This window comes from Rhinopithecus roxellana, chromosome 5, assembly GCF_007565055.1.
Source record: "Rhinopithecus roxellana isolate Shanxi Qingling chromosome 5, ASM756505v1, whole genome shotgun sequence".
In the NCBI taxonomy this organism is placed as follows: domain Eukaryota; kingdom Metazoa; phylum Chordata; class Mammalia; order Primates; family Cercopithecidae; genus Rhinopithecus; species Rhinopithecus roxellana.
This window is the reverse complement of record NC_044553.1, coordinates 166,948,322-166,962,832: the sequence shown is the minus strand read 5'-3', so window position 1 is coordinate 166,962,832 and position 14,511 is coordinate 166,948,322. Positions and strand designations below refer to the sequence as shown.

Genomic DNA, 14,511 nt, shown 5'->3' with positions numbered 1-14,511 from the left:
AGCTGGGACTACAGGCGCCCGCCACCTCGCCCGGCTAGTTTTTTGTATTTTTAGTAGATACGGGGTTTCACCGTGTTCGCCAGGATGGTCTCGATCTCCTGACCTCGTGATCCGCCCGTCTCGGCCTCCCAAAGTGCTGGGATTACAGGCTTGAGCCACCGTGCCCGGCCCTAGATCCTAATTTCTATACTAAGTCCATCTCACCTGGAATACAAAGTGGCACCTGTTCTCCTAATCTGGTGCAGCTCTCGGTATGTCTTACAGACAGGAATACAAATTCCTGTCTGTAAACCACCTAGGATGACAGCCATTATTCAACTTTTTGTTGCAGATTGGCTCTACTGAAATTCTGATGAGTAATGGCTTTTTCATTGCATTTAGGGTCCTTATTAGCAGAGGAGATAATTCGAAAGCTTTTTTTTTTCATTCCTCAATGCCAGAAATGTCTTTGGTTATGAAGCACCACAGAGGTAGTCCCTGTGGGACTATCTGGGCCTTTTCAAATGAAGCTAGTTTTTAGATTCACAAGACACTTCTCTACCCACAAGGGGATATTTCAAGGTAGGAAGGGCAGGGAAAGACTTAAAGATGCCAAGTGCAACCCAATAGTCAACCCAGGTATTGCGGGATGACTAGTCTCCATCTGGTGGACATCACTGGTGTTCCCCACTAGAATGCAGGCTCCACAGGGCAGAGATCTTTGTTCATTAATGTACCCTAAGCACCTAGGACAATGCCTGTGGGCGATACACTCCTTGACGGTGAGTCTAACATACCTACAAGATTCAACAGTCAGATATTACATGTACCTTATCTACTTTCACGGTTATATCTCTGGCTCTAAGACACCGTATTGCCACCGATTCTAGGGGCAAAAGCAATTTTAAAAAACAAACCAAAGCTCTGGTCACTGTGTAACTTGCCTCTCCTTATGTACCTTTCTGTTCTCAGGTCTTCCTAATCACAATAGTTGTTGACTCAGTAATCTCAGGGGCAAGTTTTAAGAATGGTATTTCGGCTGGGCGTGGTGGCTCACACCTGCAATCCCAGCACTTTGGGAGGCCAAGGCGGGCAGATCACCTGAGGTTGGGAGTCCGAGACTAGCCTGGCCAACATGGTGAAACACTGTCTCTACTAAAAATACAAAAATTAGCCAGGCATGGTGGCAGGCACCTGTAGTCCCAGCTACTTGGGAGGCTGAGGCAGGAGAATCACTTGAACCTGGGAGGTGGGAGTTGCGGTGAGCCGAGATTGTGCCACTGCATTCCAGCCTGGGTGACAGAGTGAGACTCCGTCTCAAAAAAATAAAAATAAATAAAAATGGTATTTGTAGGTTTTATATGGGCAACTAAGGGAATTTTAAACAACACTCACTATTCATATTTCAATATAAATTTAATGCCAAAATGTAAATGTAAATTTAATGTAAAATGAAGTGAGAAGAATGACCCCAGAATTTAAAAAATTGAATACATTTGGCATTAGGGAAAAAAAATCACTACTTTTTTTCCCCATGTAACCTTAGACCTGATTTGGCATTTTGGAACCACTGATCCTAATCGATCCTCTCATCCAATATCTGCCCAGCACCTTTTGTTAGGTGCTGGGATCTAAGAGTCAGCAAGACAGGCAAGTGTTTGACACCGTGAATACTGACAGCTGTTGAGAACACAGACCTCTAACCCAATTCACGGGTCAGAGCAAACTTCCCAGGACCACTGCCTTTTACAGTAAAACCTGTGGGTCAGTAGGAGTTCTCCAAATATGGGAGTTTGGGAAAGAGAACTGACTTCCAGATAAGAAAACTAACATTCAGAGAGAGTGAATGCCTTTCCCAGTCATGCAGTCAAGTTGGTGGCAGAACAAAAATGACCAACTGAGTTAAAATTTCTGTTTCTATTGCCATGTGTTGCTTTGCTTTTCAGTGAGAACCCTTGAGCCCTGTATTAGCAACCTTGCTACTTCTTCAAGTGGCCAATTTAGGGGAGGATCCTAAATGCAGATTTACCGCTTTTCCTGCCCTTCTAGCCTTAAACCGATTAAATGAAGTCTTGACAGCCAGCAGCCTGCATCCACTACAGAAAAAATACCTCGAATCACACCTTTACTTGAATTCAGTTGAGTTCCAGTGACTACCACCTCTGTGTTTTGTCAACTGTGGGTTGAGTCCTTTCCTGACAACACATCAGTGTAACTAAGAAGTCACTGCTGTTTCTTGGAGTTGGGTTGGAATAGTTGGAGTGGGAGCCAGGATGGTTGGAAAACAAACCACACATGTTGCTGCTTCTGGAAGCTTTGTTCTTTAATGAGCCATAGGGTGATTTGTTCATCAAGCTGCTTTTGTGTAGCCATACAGTGCATATTTTGAGTGACACAAACTGCACTTTATACAGATGATGTCTTGTATCAATCCCCCGCAAAGAAAAAAAACAAAAAGGAAATTACAAAGTGCCTGTTGATTGCATCCGGAATGTAACCAGTTCCGTGGGTGAGACAAATCATTCTTCTTATAGAATTATTCTATTAAACAGTAAAATGTTATATTTCACAGGATATGTCCTTTTATAATACAGTTCTTTAAAAATTTACACTCAGCATACTTATAAATTACTTAAAATCCATTAAATATAATACTAATCTGTAGTCCACACCTTTCCCATAGTAAATACAAATACTTGTGGTTCAAAAGGTGCAACTTTTATGTGACCTCAGAGGGCTGATAAATAGGCATTAACAATGGATGACTAGCAAGGTGACAGGCCCATTGTGGGGGCTTTTTTGAAAAAAGTTTCAACCAGGGGACCAATATGAGACCTAACAGATCCATCTCCACAATCATCATTTTGCTATTACCCTTTCAATACCCAATCAAATGTGGGAGTCATTCCAGAGAAAAGTGGTTAAAAGTAGTCTAGGGCACAGAAAAAGAGGACTCCCACAGATACCAAGGAGTTTTACTACCAAGGCCAGCATGGTATTGGGGGACAGTGCTGGGGAGTTGTCACAAGAGTATGGGTGGACTTAACACATTTGTCCATAGAGAATGATGCATGTCCCACATCCAGCTTCCCACCAAGAAGAAAAAAGAGAGGAGGATGAGGAAAGCCATAGAGTATGTTTCTTTTTAAAATGAAAACTCTCTTAGCTTTGAACACATCCTGAGAATCCTTTCTTCTTTCTAGTTTACCAAAGTGCTTGTTACAGTTAAAAACACAGCCCACAGGCACTGAGGTGGGACTATAGAACCCTGCTGGACCACATCTTTTCAGCACACTTCTGACCCTCTGTTTTTGTGACCCTCTGTTTTTGATGGTGAAAACAACTCTACCATTATGAAACACAGAACGGAGTCTTCATTAATCTTCCAGCAGGATAAGCGCTCTGGCAGGTTTCCAAAGCATAAGAAGATGGGGGCTCTAGTATTCCATCCCAGGACCTCTGGCCCTTTTGTCTCTCTCTGCAAGGCTCATAGTTGGAGGGCTGTATCTCCCTTTGTGTTTTCAGAAGCCCAGAGTGGCAAAATAATTTAAATGGCAGGAGGTACAAAATACGTTGTAAACTAAGCCTCCCTGAATCCTGCTGGATTTGCTGTTAATTTGCTTCAATTTGTGATACAGAATGAAATCACACTTCTCTGCTTTTGTTACATTTTCCATAATAAGTACATACTAAATTACAGGGATACATTCACTTTAATGGGCAGAGTTGAAAAATCAGGTTTTGTTTGGGGCTGGGAATGTGTGCTGAAAGTAGAGTGCTCTGCATTTTGGAGTATGGGCTCCAAATGTGGAGCTGCCCCACTGCCGCCATGCAGATCAAAGCAAACAAGCAAAGGAGAAGCACTACGGAACCACAAGTGTGATACATACGAAGGGCTAACAGTTTCATAAATGATTGTAACGCGGCATCACTTTGTAGTGACATAACTTTACCATGCAGAGGGCCAGTGAGAACAGATGGATGCAGACACAGCATTTGGTTCTGAAGGTTTTTAAGAGTTATGGCTTCATCTCTTGATCAGGCCAACAAGGCCTATTACCCTATGTAAACAATGGCTTTCCCTCAAAGGGAGGGCCCCACACTGCTCTCCACTTTTACAATTTTGTGGATCTCTCCTCCTCATCCACCCACCCCAATCCTGGCAGATTAAATGACTAGAAATCCACATAAATCTAGCAACTGAAAAAAACAAGTTTTTTCTTTCTTTTTTTTTTTTTATTGAATTTTACCCAAATTGGAGTTTCAGGTCCCTGAGAAAAATTATAAAGTCTCTTAACATCCATCACCTAGTTCCTATAAAGTGACCTACATCAGTTATTTTTTAACTGCCAAAAACTTATTTTACCAAAAAAATCCCACAAAGATTTAGAAGGAAGAACATGTGCCAACATGTGTTCTCCTGGCCATTCCTCTGGGCCACAGGAAATTATCTGATAAGGGCAATCTCTTTTTTTTTATACAGGATTTAACCAACATTCTGGAGCAAGTGCAGAGTAACAATTAATGCCCAGCAGCACACTACTCCCCCAAGAACACTGAAACACAGACTGTGCAACCTGGCATGGGGCTAGGGAACCAGCAATCCCACTATGACACACCATGCTGAGGGGTTTTCCTCTGTCCTCTAGGAGAATCTCTGAAATTCAATTTTTAAAAGCTTAACATTTATTACTCCTCAGGACAAGACGAACAAGATGGCAGATGTCTGTGGGATATAAAGCATAACATTTGCTCATTAACCATCATTATTCTGGAGATTTTAAAAGCTTCCTTTCTCTGGCTCAATTCTGAACCCAAAGCAGGGAGAGGTAAGACTCCTGCTACCTTTAGCTGCCACGCAGAATTATGCTCCAAGTCTAACCTCTGGGGCTGGCCAACAACCACTGAGGCAGTGGCATGAGGTTCAGTGTTGTGTAACAGGAGAGACTCTGCCTTAACAAAAGACTTAATATTTCCACAACTTCAAAGAAGTATGAAAAGGAAGAATAACCAAAATACAGGTTATAGATGGTAAAGGCTCTTTTTCAGAGCAGTGCATGTAGTAGCAAGACAAGATGCATTTAGTAACTTTAAAAATAAACATTTCACATACTTATCTCGAGAAAGGCTATCATGTTTCATTTTTCATATATTATAAATAGCAAAAACATGTTTCTATTCCCACAAATGCTAAGATACTTAAAATGTTATTATAACTCATGTGTATGAAGACCACCCAGTGGTGAAAATGATGTCTTACTATTCCCTCAACCCAGGGATGAATGGCTCTCATCCCCTTGTCCAGTGGCCCCTAATCTGTGGGAAGAAATTCCATGGGAAGGAGGGAAGCACAAGGTTAAAAAGAAATATGCCTACTATACATACATATTTACAATAAACTTCAGTAACCAGAATATTAACAAAAATAGCTTCAAGTAGTCCTTGATTTTTTTTCCATCTATTTAATACTGATGGTCTGAGAAAAGGAAGATAAAAGTTAGATAGGTCATATTAAAAACCTTTTTATTTTTTGGCAGCTTTCTGTAACACTTATTCATGCAATATGGTATGTGAATGTTTTTGGAGAACTAACTAAACGGTCACATTATTTGAGTCTGTGGTGGGAATCCACCAGCAGATGAACAGGCTCATATGTGGTTTTCGATTTTATCTATACAAAGAGAAAAGCCTGAGTGGCTTAGGATGGAACCTTCATAAGTTTAGGGATCACCATGTCTCTGGGAAACTAAAAATTAAAGTATAAGAATCTGATCCGAGAACCAGGAAATATGAGAACAGTATGGCTACTGACACTTCAGCCCATGCAATGTATTTGGCAGGAACTAAACAGGAGTCAAACCAGCACTGATTATTATGACATCAAACATCATCAAAAAACAAAATAGGTATTCTCTTCTTCACCATATAACAAGATATCTGAGACACGCTCTGATGGCTTAATGGAAACAATCACTTTTTTTGCTTTCCCCAGAATATAACATGGAGTGTTTTTTCAGAAATCTTAAAATAGAGGGATTAGGCTTTTTGTTTATAAGTTTTTGGAAAAAAATTATATTCTACCCCAGCTCCTAACTATCCCAAAATAAACCCAAAGGCTTTTGCTTTCATGGTTAAGAAAGATTTATGTGTTTTCTTCAAATGTCAGAAATGAGAGGGTCCCTCAGGCCAGCAATATCCCCCCTAGTTTAACACCCACCTTTGGGAAGGGAAAAGAGGGTGGGGGAGAGGCAACTATAATTGACCCAAATCCCCAGGCCCTAGGTGGCTTTGTTTAGTAAAATCTCAATTCAAATACAGCAGCCAAGGCACAGCTGGCACCATCCCCAGCAGGCTTTCTGCTTCTGCAGGAGGTCCAGGAATTCAGCACATACAGTCTTAGCCATATGCTTAGAAAAGAGGCAGGACCACAATTAGGATGGACTATTGTGGACGAGGTGATGAAACGCAGCCCCAAAGGTGAGATGTGTTTACCACTCTGTAGCCACGGAGGGACACACATCTGCTGGTTCAGACCATAAATTCATTATTTCCAAAGAGTGCTAGCTGTTGGTTGGAGGTACAGTCTGGGTCCACAGTTTTTCTGCGGCCAGATATGACTGTCCCCTCTGGGGTCTCTTTGGTTTTCTGAGGTGAGTTTTTCACATTCTTTAATTTTTGTTTGCCCTTTTCTGGGTTGAAGGTTCCTCTGCTGATGAACTGAGGCCTGTCTTCCAGGGATTTGCTTTGGCCCAATGGTCCTTCCATTCCCAGGGCCTCATTAGTTGAGGCAGCTCGGTAGAATGGAGATTTGGAATAAATCTGAAATAGTTTTCTGGTCCCATGAGACGATGCCGTGTTAGACAGACATAAAGAGGAGACTGAAGAGTCCACTACATCTAAAGAGTCTTGCTGCTTTTTAAGCTGCTTTCGTAACTTGCTGGAAGGTTCAGACTTGCCAGCTGTCTTCAGGGAGCTAAGGGCTAAGCTTCTCTCTGATGCAAAAAAGAGACCAAAGATGTAAATGGCAGTGCCCTATAAAGCAAATCATCATGTAATGAATAGGTGTCACTGTTCACACATGAAATTGGGTGGGATAAGATTTGGAGGGTCCAGGCTGACTTACTATGGGCACAGTCATAGTCAAAGAGAGCTCACCATCCATTTCTCTATATAGCAGTTCAGAATCATCCCCAGGGAAATCTGGTGTTTGACCATGCCACCAGTGGAGACCTAGAACAGTCACTATCACATCAAAAACTGCCAGGATATGTAGGTAAGTTCTACGTCTCCCTGAGACATGCCACCCAGTTAAACACCTCCTTTGTATATGTATATAGTCCCACCTCACAGTAGGGCACAATTCCTGCCACCCTCAGAAAATGGGTCATGGATCAGTAAGACAACATATATTGTGATTATTGGCTTTTCTCTGTGTAAGTACAGGATAAAACATTAAATTACCAAAAAAAACACAAAAAACAAAAAAAAAACCCCACAAAACTCAATCACATTGAAGAGTTGGTTTGATAAACAATGTATATGGAAGCTTTACAAAAACAACAGGAAAAAAAAGACCTTCCATGGAAGTCAGGAATCTAAGTAGCAAAGACAATTACATTTCTTATCCCCATCCAGATAATGATAAGGACCTGTATGCCAAACGATGAAGGCTAAAACTATATGGATAAAAGGACAAAATTCCTCAGGACTTTGTTACTGCTGATGTATGGTCAGTGCATTCTTGAAAGACTTTGTCTTAGTTTCGGAATCTTTATTCCTCCTTTGCAAAACAAATCTGGCGTCTTTGATCTACCATGTTCACTTACCTGATTTCTCAGAGACAGCACATTCAGACTCCATATTCAAATTTTCTGAGCTATCAGCAGTCCCAATGGAGGCCTCAGACTCAAGAGTTTCATCATCAGAGGCACGGGGTTCCAGTACAAGCATCTCAAATGTCAGCTCCTCCCTGTAAGATACAATCAAGAAACCATTAGCATATTTGATAGGAAGTGGAAGGAAGATAACAGAAAAAAAGATCCTCCATGAAAGTCAGGAATCTAAGAAGCAAAGAGAGTCCATTTTTACTGTCCCCATCCAGGTGGTGATGAGGACCTGTATGCCAAATATGGTGAATGCTAAAACTATATGGACTAAAGGACAAAATGATAGTCAATCTAGGACCAATAATAAGGGTAAGAGTAGGGTGAAGATGCTGTTGTGGTGAGATCTTTCAGTAAAATGAACTCTGGACTGATAATCAGGAGATCAGGGCTCTAACCTTGTTCATAATATCCATAATACATCAGGAAAGTACCTTTTTCTCTCTGGACCTCAGTTTCCTACCACAAAACAAAGAGATTAAACTAGACAACCTCTAAGATTCCTTCCAGCTCCTAAACTATTTTCCATGAAGCTTACTAACTGGCTATGGACTATATCCTCTGCCTTCACCACAGAGACCTCTAGATGAAGAAAAACACTGATTGATCTTTTCTGTCCTTTGAAGCTTATGCCATCTTTAGTTGTCGCATTCTCTAGTCTTCCTTCTTCATCACAGTCACCCAGCTACCTCTCAGTAATGCCCCACATTCCGTGATGTCTTTGGTACTCAGCTCCTAACCTTGCTTTCTCACTAATGCTTGACATCACCTGATCTGTTCAATTAATATCTTTGTAAAAATTCATCTCAATATCCTAACACTGAAGTTCTTTTATGTCTGCAACTTCTAACAATATTTTCCTCCACTTTTGCTAAGCTACTTTCTCCAATGCGCAGATGCTGGAGCTTGTCATTACCTGAATACACCAACTGTGAATCCAATATTCTGCCCTGTTCACAACCTCCTTATCCTTCTAATTCTTACTCACCTTCTAATCAAGTCTCTTCCCTAACAGAGCCCCTTACCTTTACTTCCACTTTACCTAGCTTGAGATCCATGAACAATCATTTCAAGAATAGTATCACCAGCATTACAATTGTCTGAGGTCATGTGCATTCTGAGACTGTGCTCGTTCTTCTTTCTTTTTCTAGGGACTCTCCCTTTCCTTGAAAATTCCTATGAATCCTTCAAGATCGCTAACATCATCTGCATCAAAGCCGATCTGGGTCTTCTTTTCAGATCACTCTTCTAGCAAATAGCCGCTGGTCAATGTACATCTTCTTTGCCTTATCATGTTTTTTACAGCTGAGCCCCAGCTGCTTTTTTAGCTGGACTATATTCCAGAATCAATCATGAGAGACCAAAAAAGTACTTTAACAGTCTCATATCCCCTTATAAGTCAAACTCAAGACCTGTGATCCTGGAACTCAAGAATAAAGATCCCATTAAGACTTCCTAAGAGCCATCAACGTCGACCAGAACTATTACACAGCACCTTTAGGGAGAACCATGGCATGTTCATATTATCCCCAAGGCATAATGTCACCCAATCCCTGCAACAGTGATGAATGGAGGTAAAAGAGCTTCTTATTTATCTCTCTCCTAAATTGCAACCAATTTCCCTATCCAGTATCCTAGCACTCTCTAGGGCTATAGCATTACTATGACCATCTAGTTGCTGTTCCCATGGCCATATGGATCTTTGGCTAATAACCTTCCTTCATGGATTTGTGAATGATGCCCATTCTTGAAAGGGACTTTGGCTTAGCCTAAGAATTTCTACTCTTCTTTGCAAAATAAATCTGTTCATGAAGGCTGGTCTCTGACCTGTTAGGACTCCAGTACCTCATCTTGGCTCCCCACTGTTACTGCTAGATGAATTGTGACTAAGACTGACATGCCCCGTGGATACTGTGTCCTCCTCCCAGTCAGCCTCTCCAGACCATCACTGTAGCAGCCTCAGGTTTTCCAGCTCATGGAACTGGCTTCCCAGAGGGAACAACTTTCACACTGTTACCTGAGTAGAGGCAACATGTCTTTGTCATTTCAACATCTCCTGTATCATCTGACACAGTGTTTAACACACAGCAGATAATAAATAAGAAAAAATAAAGAAACGATAGAAGGAAGGAAATGAAAACAGACAATGACTGTCTCTCCCCTTCCTCCTGGATACTCACTTCTCCTTCTGTAGGTTCTCAATCTGCTCAGTCAGTACTCTCTCCTCCTGCTGCATAGCTGCTTGCTGCTGTTCTGTGATGTCAGTCTCCATGGCTGCCTCACTAGTCAAGGTCTCCTCTGAGACATCAGACACAGAAGGCAACCGAACTACAACAGGAGACGATGGACCTGGATAGTTTCCTCGACGAATACGCCCCTTTCCCTGCAGAGAAAAATTCACATTAGAAAGTAAATTGAGTGACTGCATCAGTTTTATGCAGATCTTTTAGGATAACAAGTGTACTTCCATCACACCAGGTGAATGGTAAGAACAAATGGAAACATTCTGCAAGGCCTAGGATATTTAGTGAGACATCATTCATCCAACACATTTAAGTTAAAATATTTCTTGAAAGAGTGCTGGAAAATGGATACTTCAGTAGGTGGGAGTGTAAGAAACCATTGTGTAACGAGATGAGATTCTTCTTTTAATATAAGCTGCATCCATTCCAAACAAAATAGCCACATCTGCATATTTATTTTTAAATTAATTAACATTAAAGTAACATTTCAGTTCTGCAGTCACACTAGCCACATTTCAAGTGCTCAGTAGCCACAAGTAGCTCGTGACCCCCACACTGACTGGTACTCATATACATTTCCTATCATCATAGTAAGTTCTGATGGATAACAGTGCTCTATAACTTTAGCCTTGGAATGTATAATCTCTCTAGGAAGACCATAGAAGTATGTTCTAAAACTCAGTTTTGAAAAACAAAAACAAAATGTAGTCATTTATGTAACACAGGGTGCTAGTGAGATATATTTTCTTAGAAACTTCTATTCTTGAGATTAGAGTGTGAAAATCTCATTGCTGCTTCTTTTTTTTTTTCAAACATTGGTTACTTTATATATGACTGTAGCTTCTGGTAGTGGCAAACTAAACTTTCCAAGTTAATCTCCTGCTAAGAAACATAAAAACTCAACATATGCTTGAAGGCACTGAAGAGCTAACCAGATAGATTAAGGAGAGGCTAGTCCAGCATTTAGTGTTACTCTAAATGTCAGAGGTGGCTGTGACTCTAAACAGAGCTTTTGATATGCTACAGCAGAGGATGGCAAACTATGGCCTATGTGGCAAATCTAGCCTTGCACATATTTTGTAAATACAGCTTCATTGGAATACGTTCATCCTCATTAATTTACTTATTGTTTATTGCTGCTTTTTCAGAACAATGGCAGAGTTGATTGCTGAGACAGAGACTGGCCTACAAAGCCTAAAATATATTATCTAGTCCTTTACAGAAAAAGTTTGCCATCATCTTAGGGTAGAGAATAAAAGTTGGAGCCAGACCCACTCAACGGTGTGAGTTGCTGCCTGGCAAAACCTCCGTGCCTGACACTAGGATCCCCAAGGTTTGTTTCTTAGACATAAGAGTAAACTGAAATTACAAAAGTCCCCGCAGATACTGTAGTCTAGCTTCAAGTCATCTGAATGGTCCGAAAATTCTAATACCTAAAAATGAATTAAAGTAATCTCAGATTGCTAATACTTTAGGACCACGCAGAAAAAAATGAAAACATTCTGTGGAGGAAAGTAACATTATCCTAGGCCTGAAAATATTTTAAAAATAATGTTTCAAATACTCTGACGAATAATCAAAGGTAACAGGCACAAAAGGAGACAAGACAACGTAAATGAAAACTAGTAAAAATGACAGAAAACAGAAACCCTAAAAGACTCCAGATATTGTGGCTATGGGATTTAAAATAACTATGCTGAAGGAGATAGGAAGACATAGTTGAAGTAGTGGACTGGAAATTAGGTCAAAAGAAAAATCCTGAACCAAGCAGGAAGAAATGAAAGAATGGAAAAATTCACAAAAGAAAGTAAAAGAACGGCTGGGCGCAGTGGCTCACACCTGTAATCCCAGCACTTTGGGAGGCTGAGGGGGGCGGATCACCTGAGGTCAGGAGTTCAAGACCAGCCTAGCCAATGTGAAGAAACCCCATTTCCACTGAAAATACAAAAATTAGCTCGGCATGGTGGCATGCGCCTGTGGTCCCAGTACTCAGGATGCTGAGGTAAGGGAATTGCTTAAACTCGAGAGGCAGAGGTTGCAGTGAGCCAAGTTTACGTCACTGCACTCCAGCCTGGGCAAATATCAGGACAAGAGAGATCCTACAGAAGAAATATTGAAGAGATCATGGCAGAGCATTTTTTAAAAGCAGTTAAAGATATTAACCTAGGAATTTAAGAAAGCCTACAACCCCTAAGAAAGAGAAATAAAAAGAAGTCTATACCTAGACAAACTATTGTTCAAAACTAAAGGCCTAAGGTAAAAGAAAGACTTAAAAGCAGTTACAAAAAGCAAATTACTTGCAAAAAAGGAACAACTATTAGATTCAAAGTCTGTTTCTCAACAGAAATAATGGAATGCAGAAAACAATGGAATATTTTCATGGTATGAAAGGAAAAAGGAACTGCCAAGCTTAACTGTTATATATAGAAAATACTTTTCAGGAATGAAGGTGAAATAAAGACATTTCAGACAGACTAAGGGGAGAATTCGACACCAGCAGACCTGCACTAAAGGAAATATTGAAGGGAAGATTGAAAATGTCTCAAGAAGAAAAGTTAGAGGTGTGAGAAATAATGAAAGGCAATGAAAAGTGAGTATGTCTAAACAGTGACTGCATAAAACACAATAACGATGTGTTGGATTTAAAACATACAGATAATTAAGATACATAACAATAAGAGCAACAAATGTATATCATAGTAAGGCATATTAAAGCACCTGTATTATCTAGGAAAAAGATAAAACTACTAGTTAACAGACATTGATAGATCACAGATCTGTTTTCACCATTTGGTTAATACTAAAATAACAGTAAAAGAGTGTAAAACTTTCAAACAAAAGAAAAAATGGAATAAAAAAGTAGTCAAAAAATGCAAGAAAGAGCAAAAAAGGCAAGGAAGAAAAGAAAAAGGAACATATATCAGGTAGGACAAATAAAAAGCACATAAAAAGCAGATTTTAAACCCCAATATATTGGTGATTATATTAAATGTAAATAGATGAAATGTTCCTATTAAAATTTGAAGATTGTCAGGCCGTATATAAAAAAAGAAAACCTAACTATGTGATGTTTATAAAAGACATGTGAATTCAGAAAGGCTGAGAGTAAAGAAATGGGGAAAAAAAAAGACATACCATGCAAATACTAACCAAAATAAAGGTAGTACAGCTATGTTAACCACAAACAAAGTAAACTTTATGAAGTGTTACCTGTGATAAAGAGGGATACCTCACAATGACAAAGGTTCATATTATGAAGATAAAACATTTCCAAATATGTATGTACTTAAGAAATTGCTTCAAAAATTTTAAAGTAAAATATTGACAGAAATATTTAAATAGACTATAATCAATACTGAGAGAACAAGTGTGCACATGCAATCAGAAATGATGTAAAACTGAACTTGATGTAAGCAATCTAACGGATATATACAGACTTCAGTATCTAACTACAGAATATTCACTTTAAAGCACACATAGCAAAACAACAAAATTCCAAGGGTTGAAATAATTTATCTGACCATTAAAGTAATTTAAAACAAGTTTTCTAATAATGCAGTTACAAAGAGAAAATTAAAAATTCTTGTACACTCAGAAATTAAGAAATAGACTGTAAAACAAACCATGGTCAAAGAGGAAATCACAAAGAAAATTAGAAAATATTTTGAATGAAACAATATAAAAACCCATGTAAGCTCTGTCTTAAGTTATAGCCTTAAATACATACATTAGAAAAGAAGGAACGATTCATAATTAAGGATGTAAGAATCTATTTCAGGAAACTAGATAAAGAACAACATAATAAATTCCCCCTGCAACAAAAGCAATAAAGAAAAAAGTGCAAACAAACATTAGAATGAAGACAATCAAAGTCAAATGTAGCTTTGAAGAGGCGAATAAAAATTTTAAAACTCTAGCAAGACTGAAAGAGAGAAGTTACAAATAACCAAAGGTGGGAATGAAAAACGGGACATCACTACAAATCTTGTAGACCCAGAGGGTAAGAGACTACTAAAAACAACTTCAAGTCAATAAGTATAAAATTTTAGACAAAGTGGAGAAATTTCTACAAAAATCTAATTAATACCATCAATTAAGAAATTAGAAATGTGAATAATATTAAAGAAATTGAATCCAGAATCAAAATCTTTCCAAACACAAAAACTCTAGGCCTAGATTTCAGTGGCAAACAAGAAGAAGTAAAAAATTCTTCCACAGAATTAAAAAAGAAATTATTCCCTAACTTGTCTTTAGAGGCAGGCGTAACTTTGATAACAAAACAAAACAAATACATTAAAAAGAAGGATTACTGCCAGGTGCAGTAGCACATGCTCACAATCCCAGAACTTTGGGAGGCTGAGGCAGGTGGATTGCTTGAGCTCAGGAGTTCAAGACCAGCCTTGGCA

At 39.4% G+C, this 14,511-nt stretch overlaps 1 protein-coding gene across 8 annotated transcripts in view; it reads right to left on the bottom strand.

The window, feature by feature from the left end:
• Positions 1–2,281: 2,281 nt before the first annotated feature.
• MYO9A (myosin IXA) overlaps positions 2,282–14,511 on the bottom strand; it is a 300,731-nt gene continuing 288,501 nt past the window's right edge. For all 8 annotated transcript variants that reach the window (XM_030930260.1, XM_030930262.1, XM_030930261.1 and 5 more), the window contains 3 exons: positions 10,043–10,245; positions 7,806–7,948; positions 2,282–6,971 (listed from right to left, as the gene is read on the bottom strand). In XM_030930260.1, the coding sequence (XP_030786120.1) occupies positions 6,508–6,971; positions 7,806–7,948; positions 10,043–10,245 (810 nt within the window). In that variant the 3' untranslated portion in view covers positions 2,282–6,507. The remainder of the gene's footprint in view (positions 6,972–7,805; positions 7,949–10,042; positions 10,246–14,511) is intronic.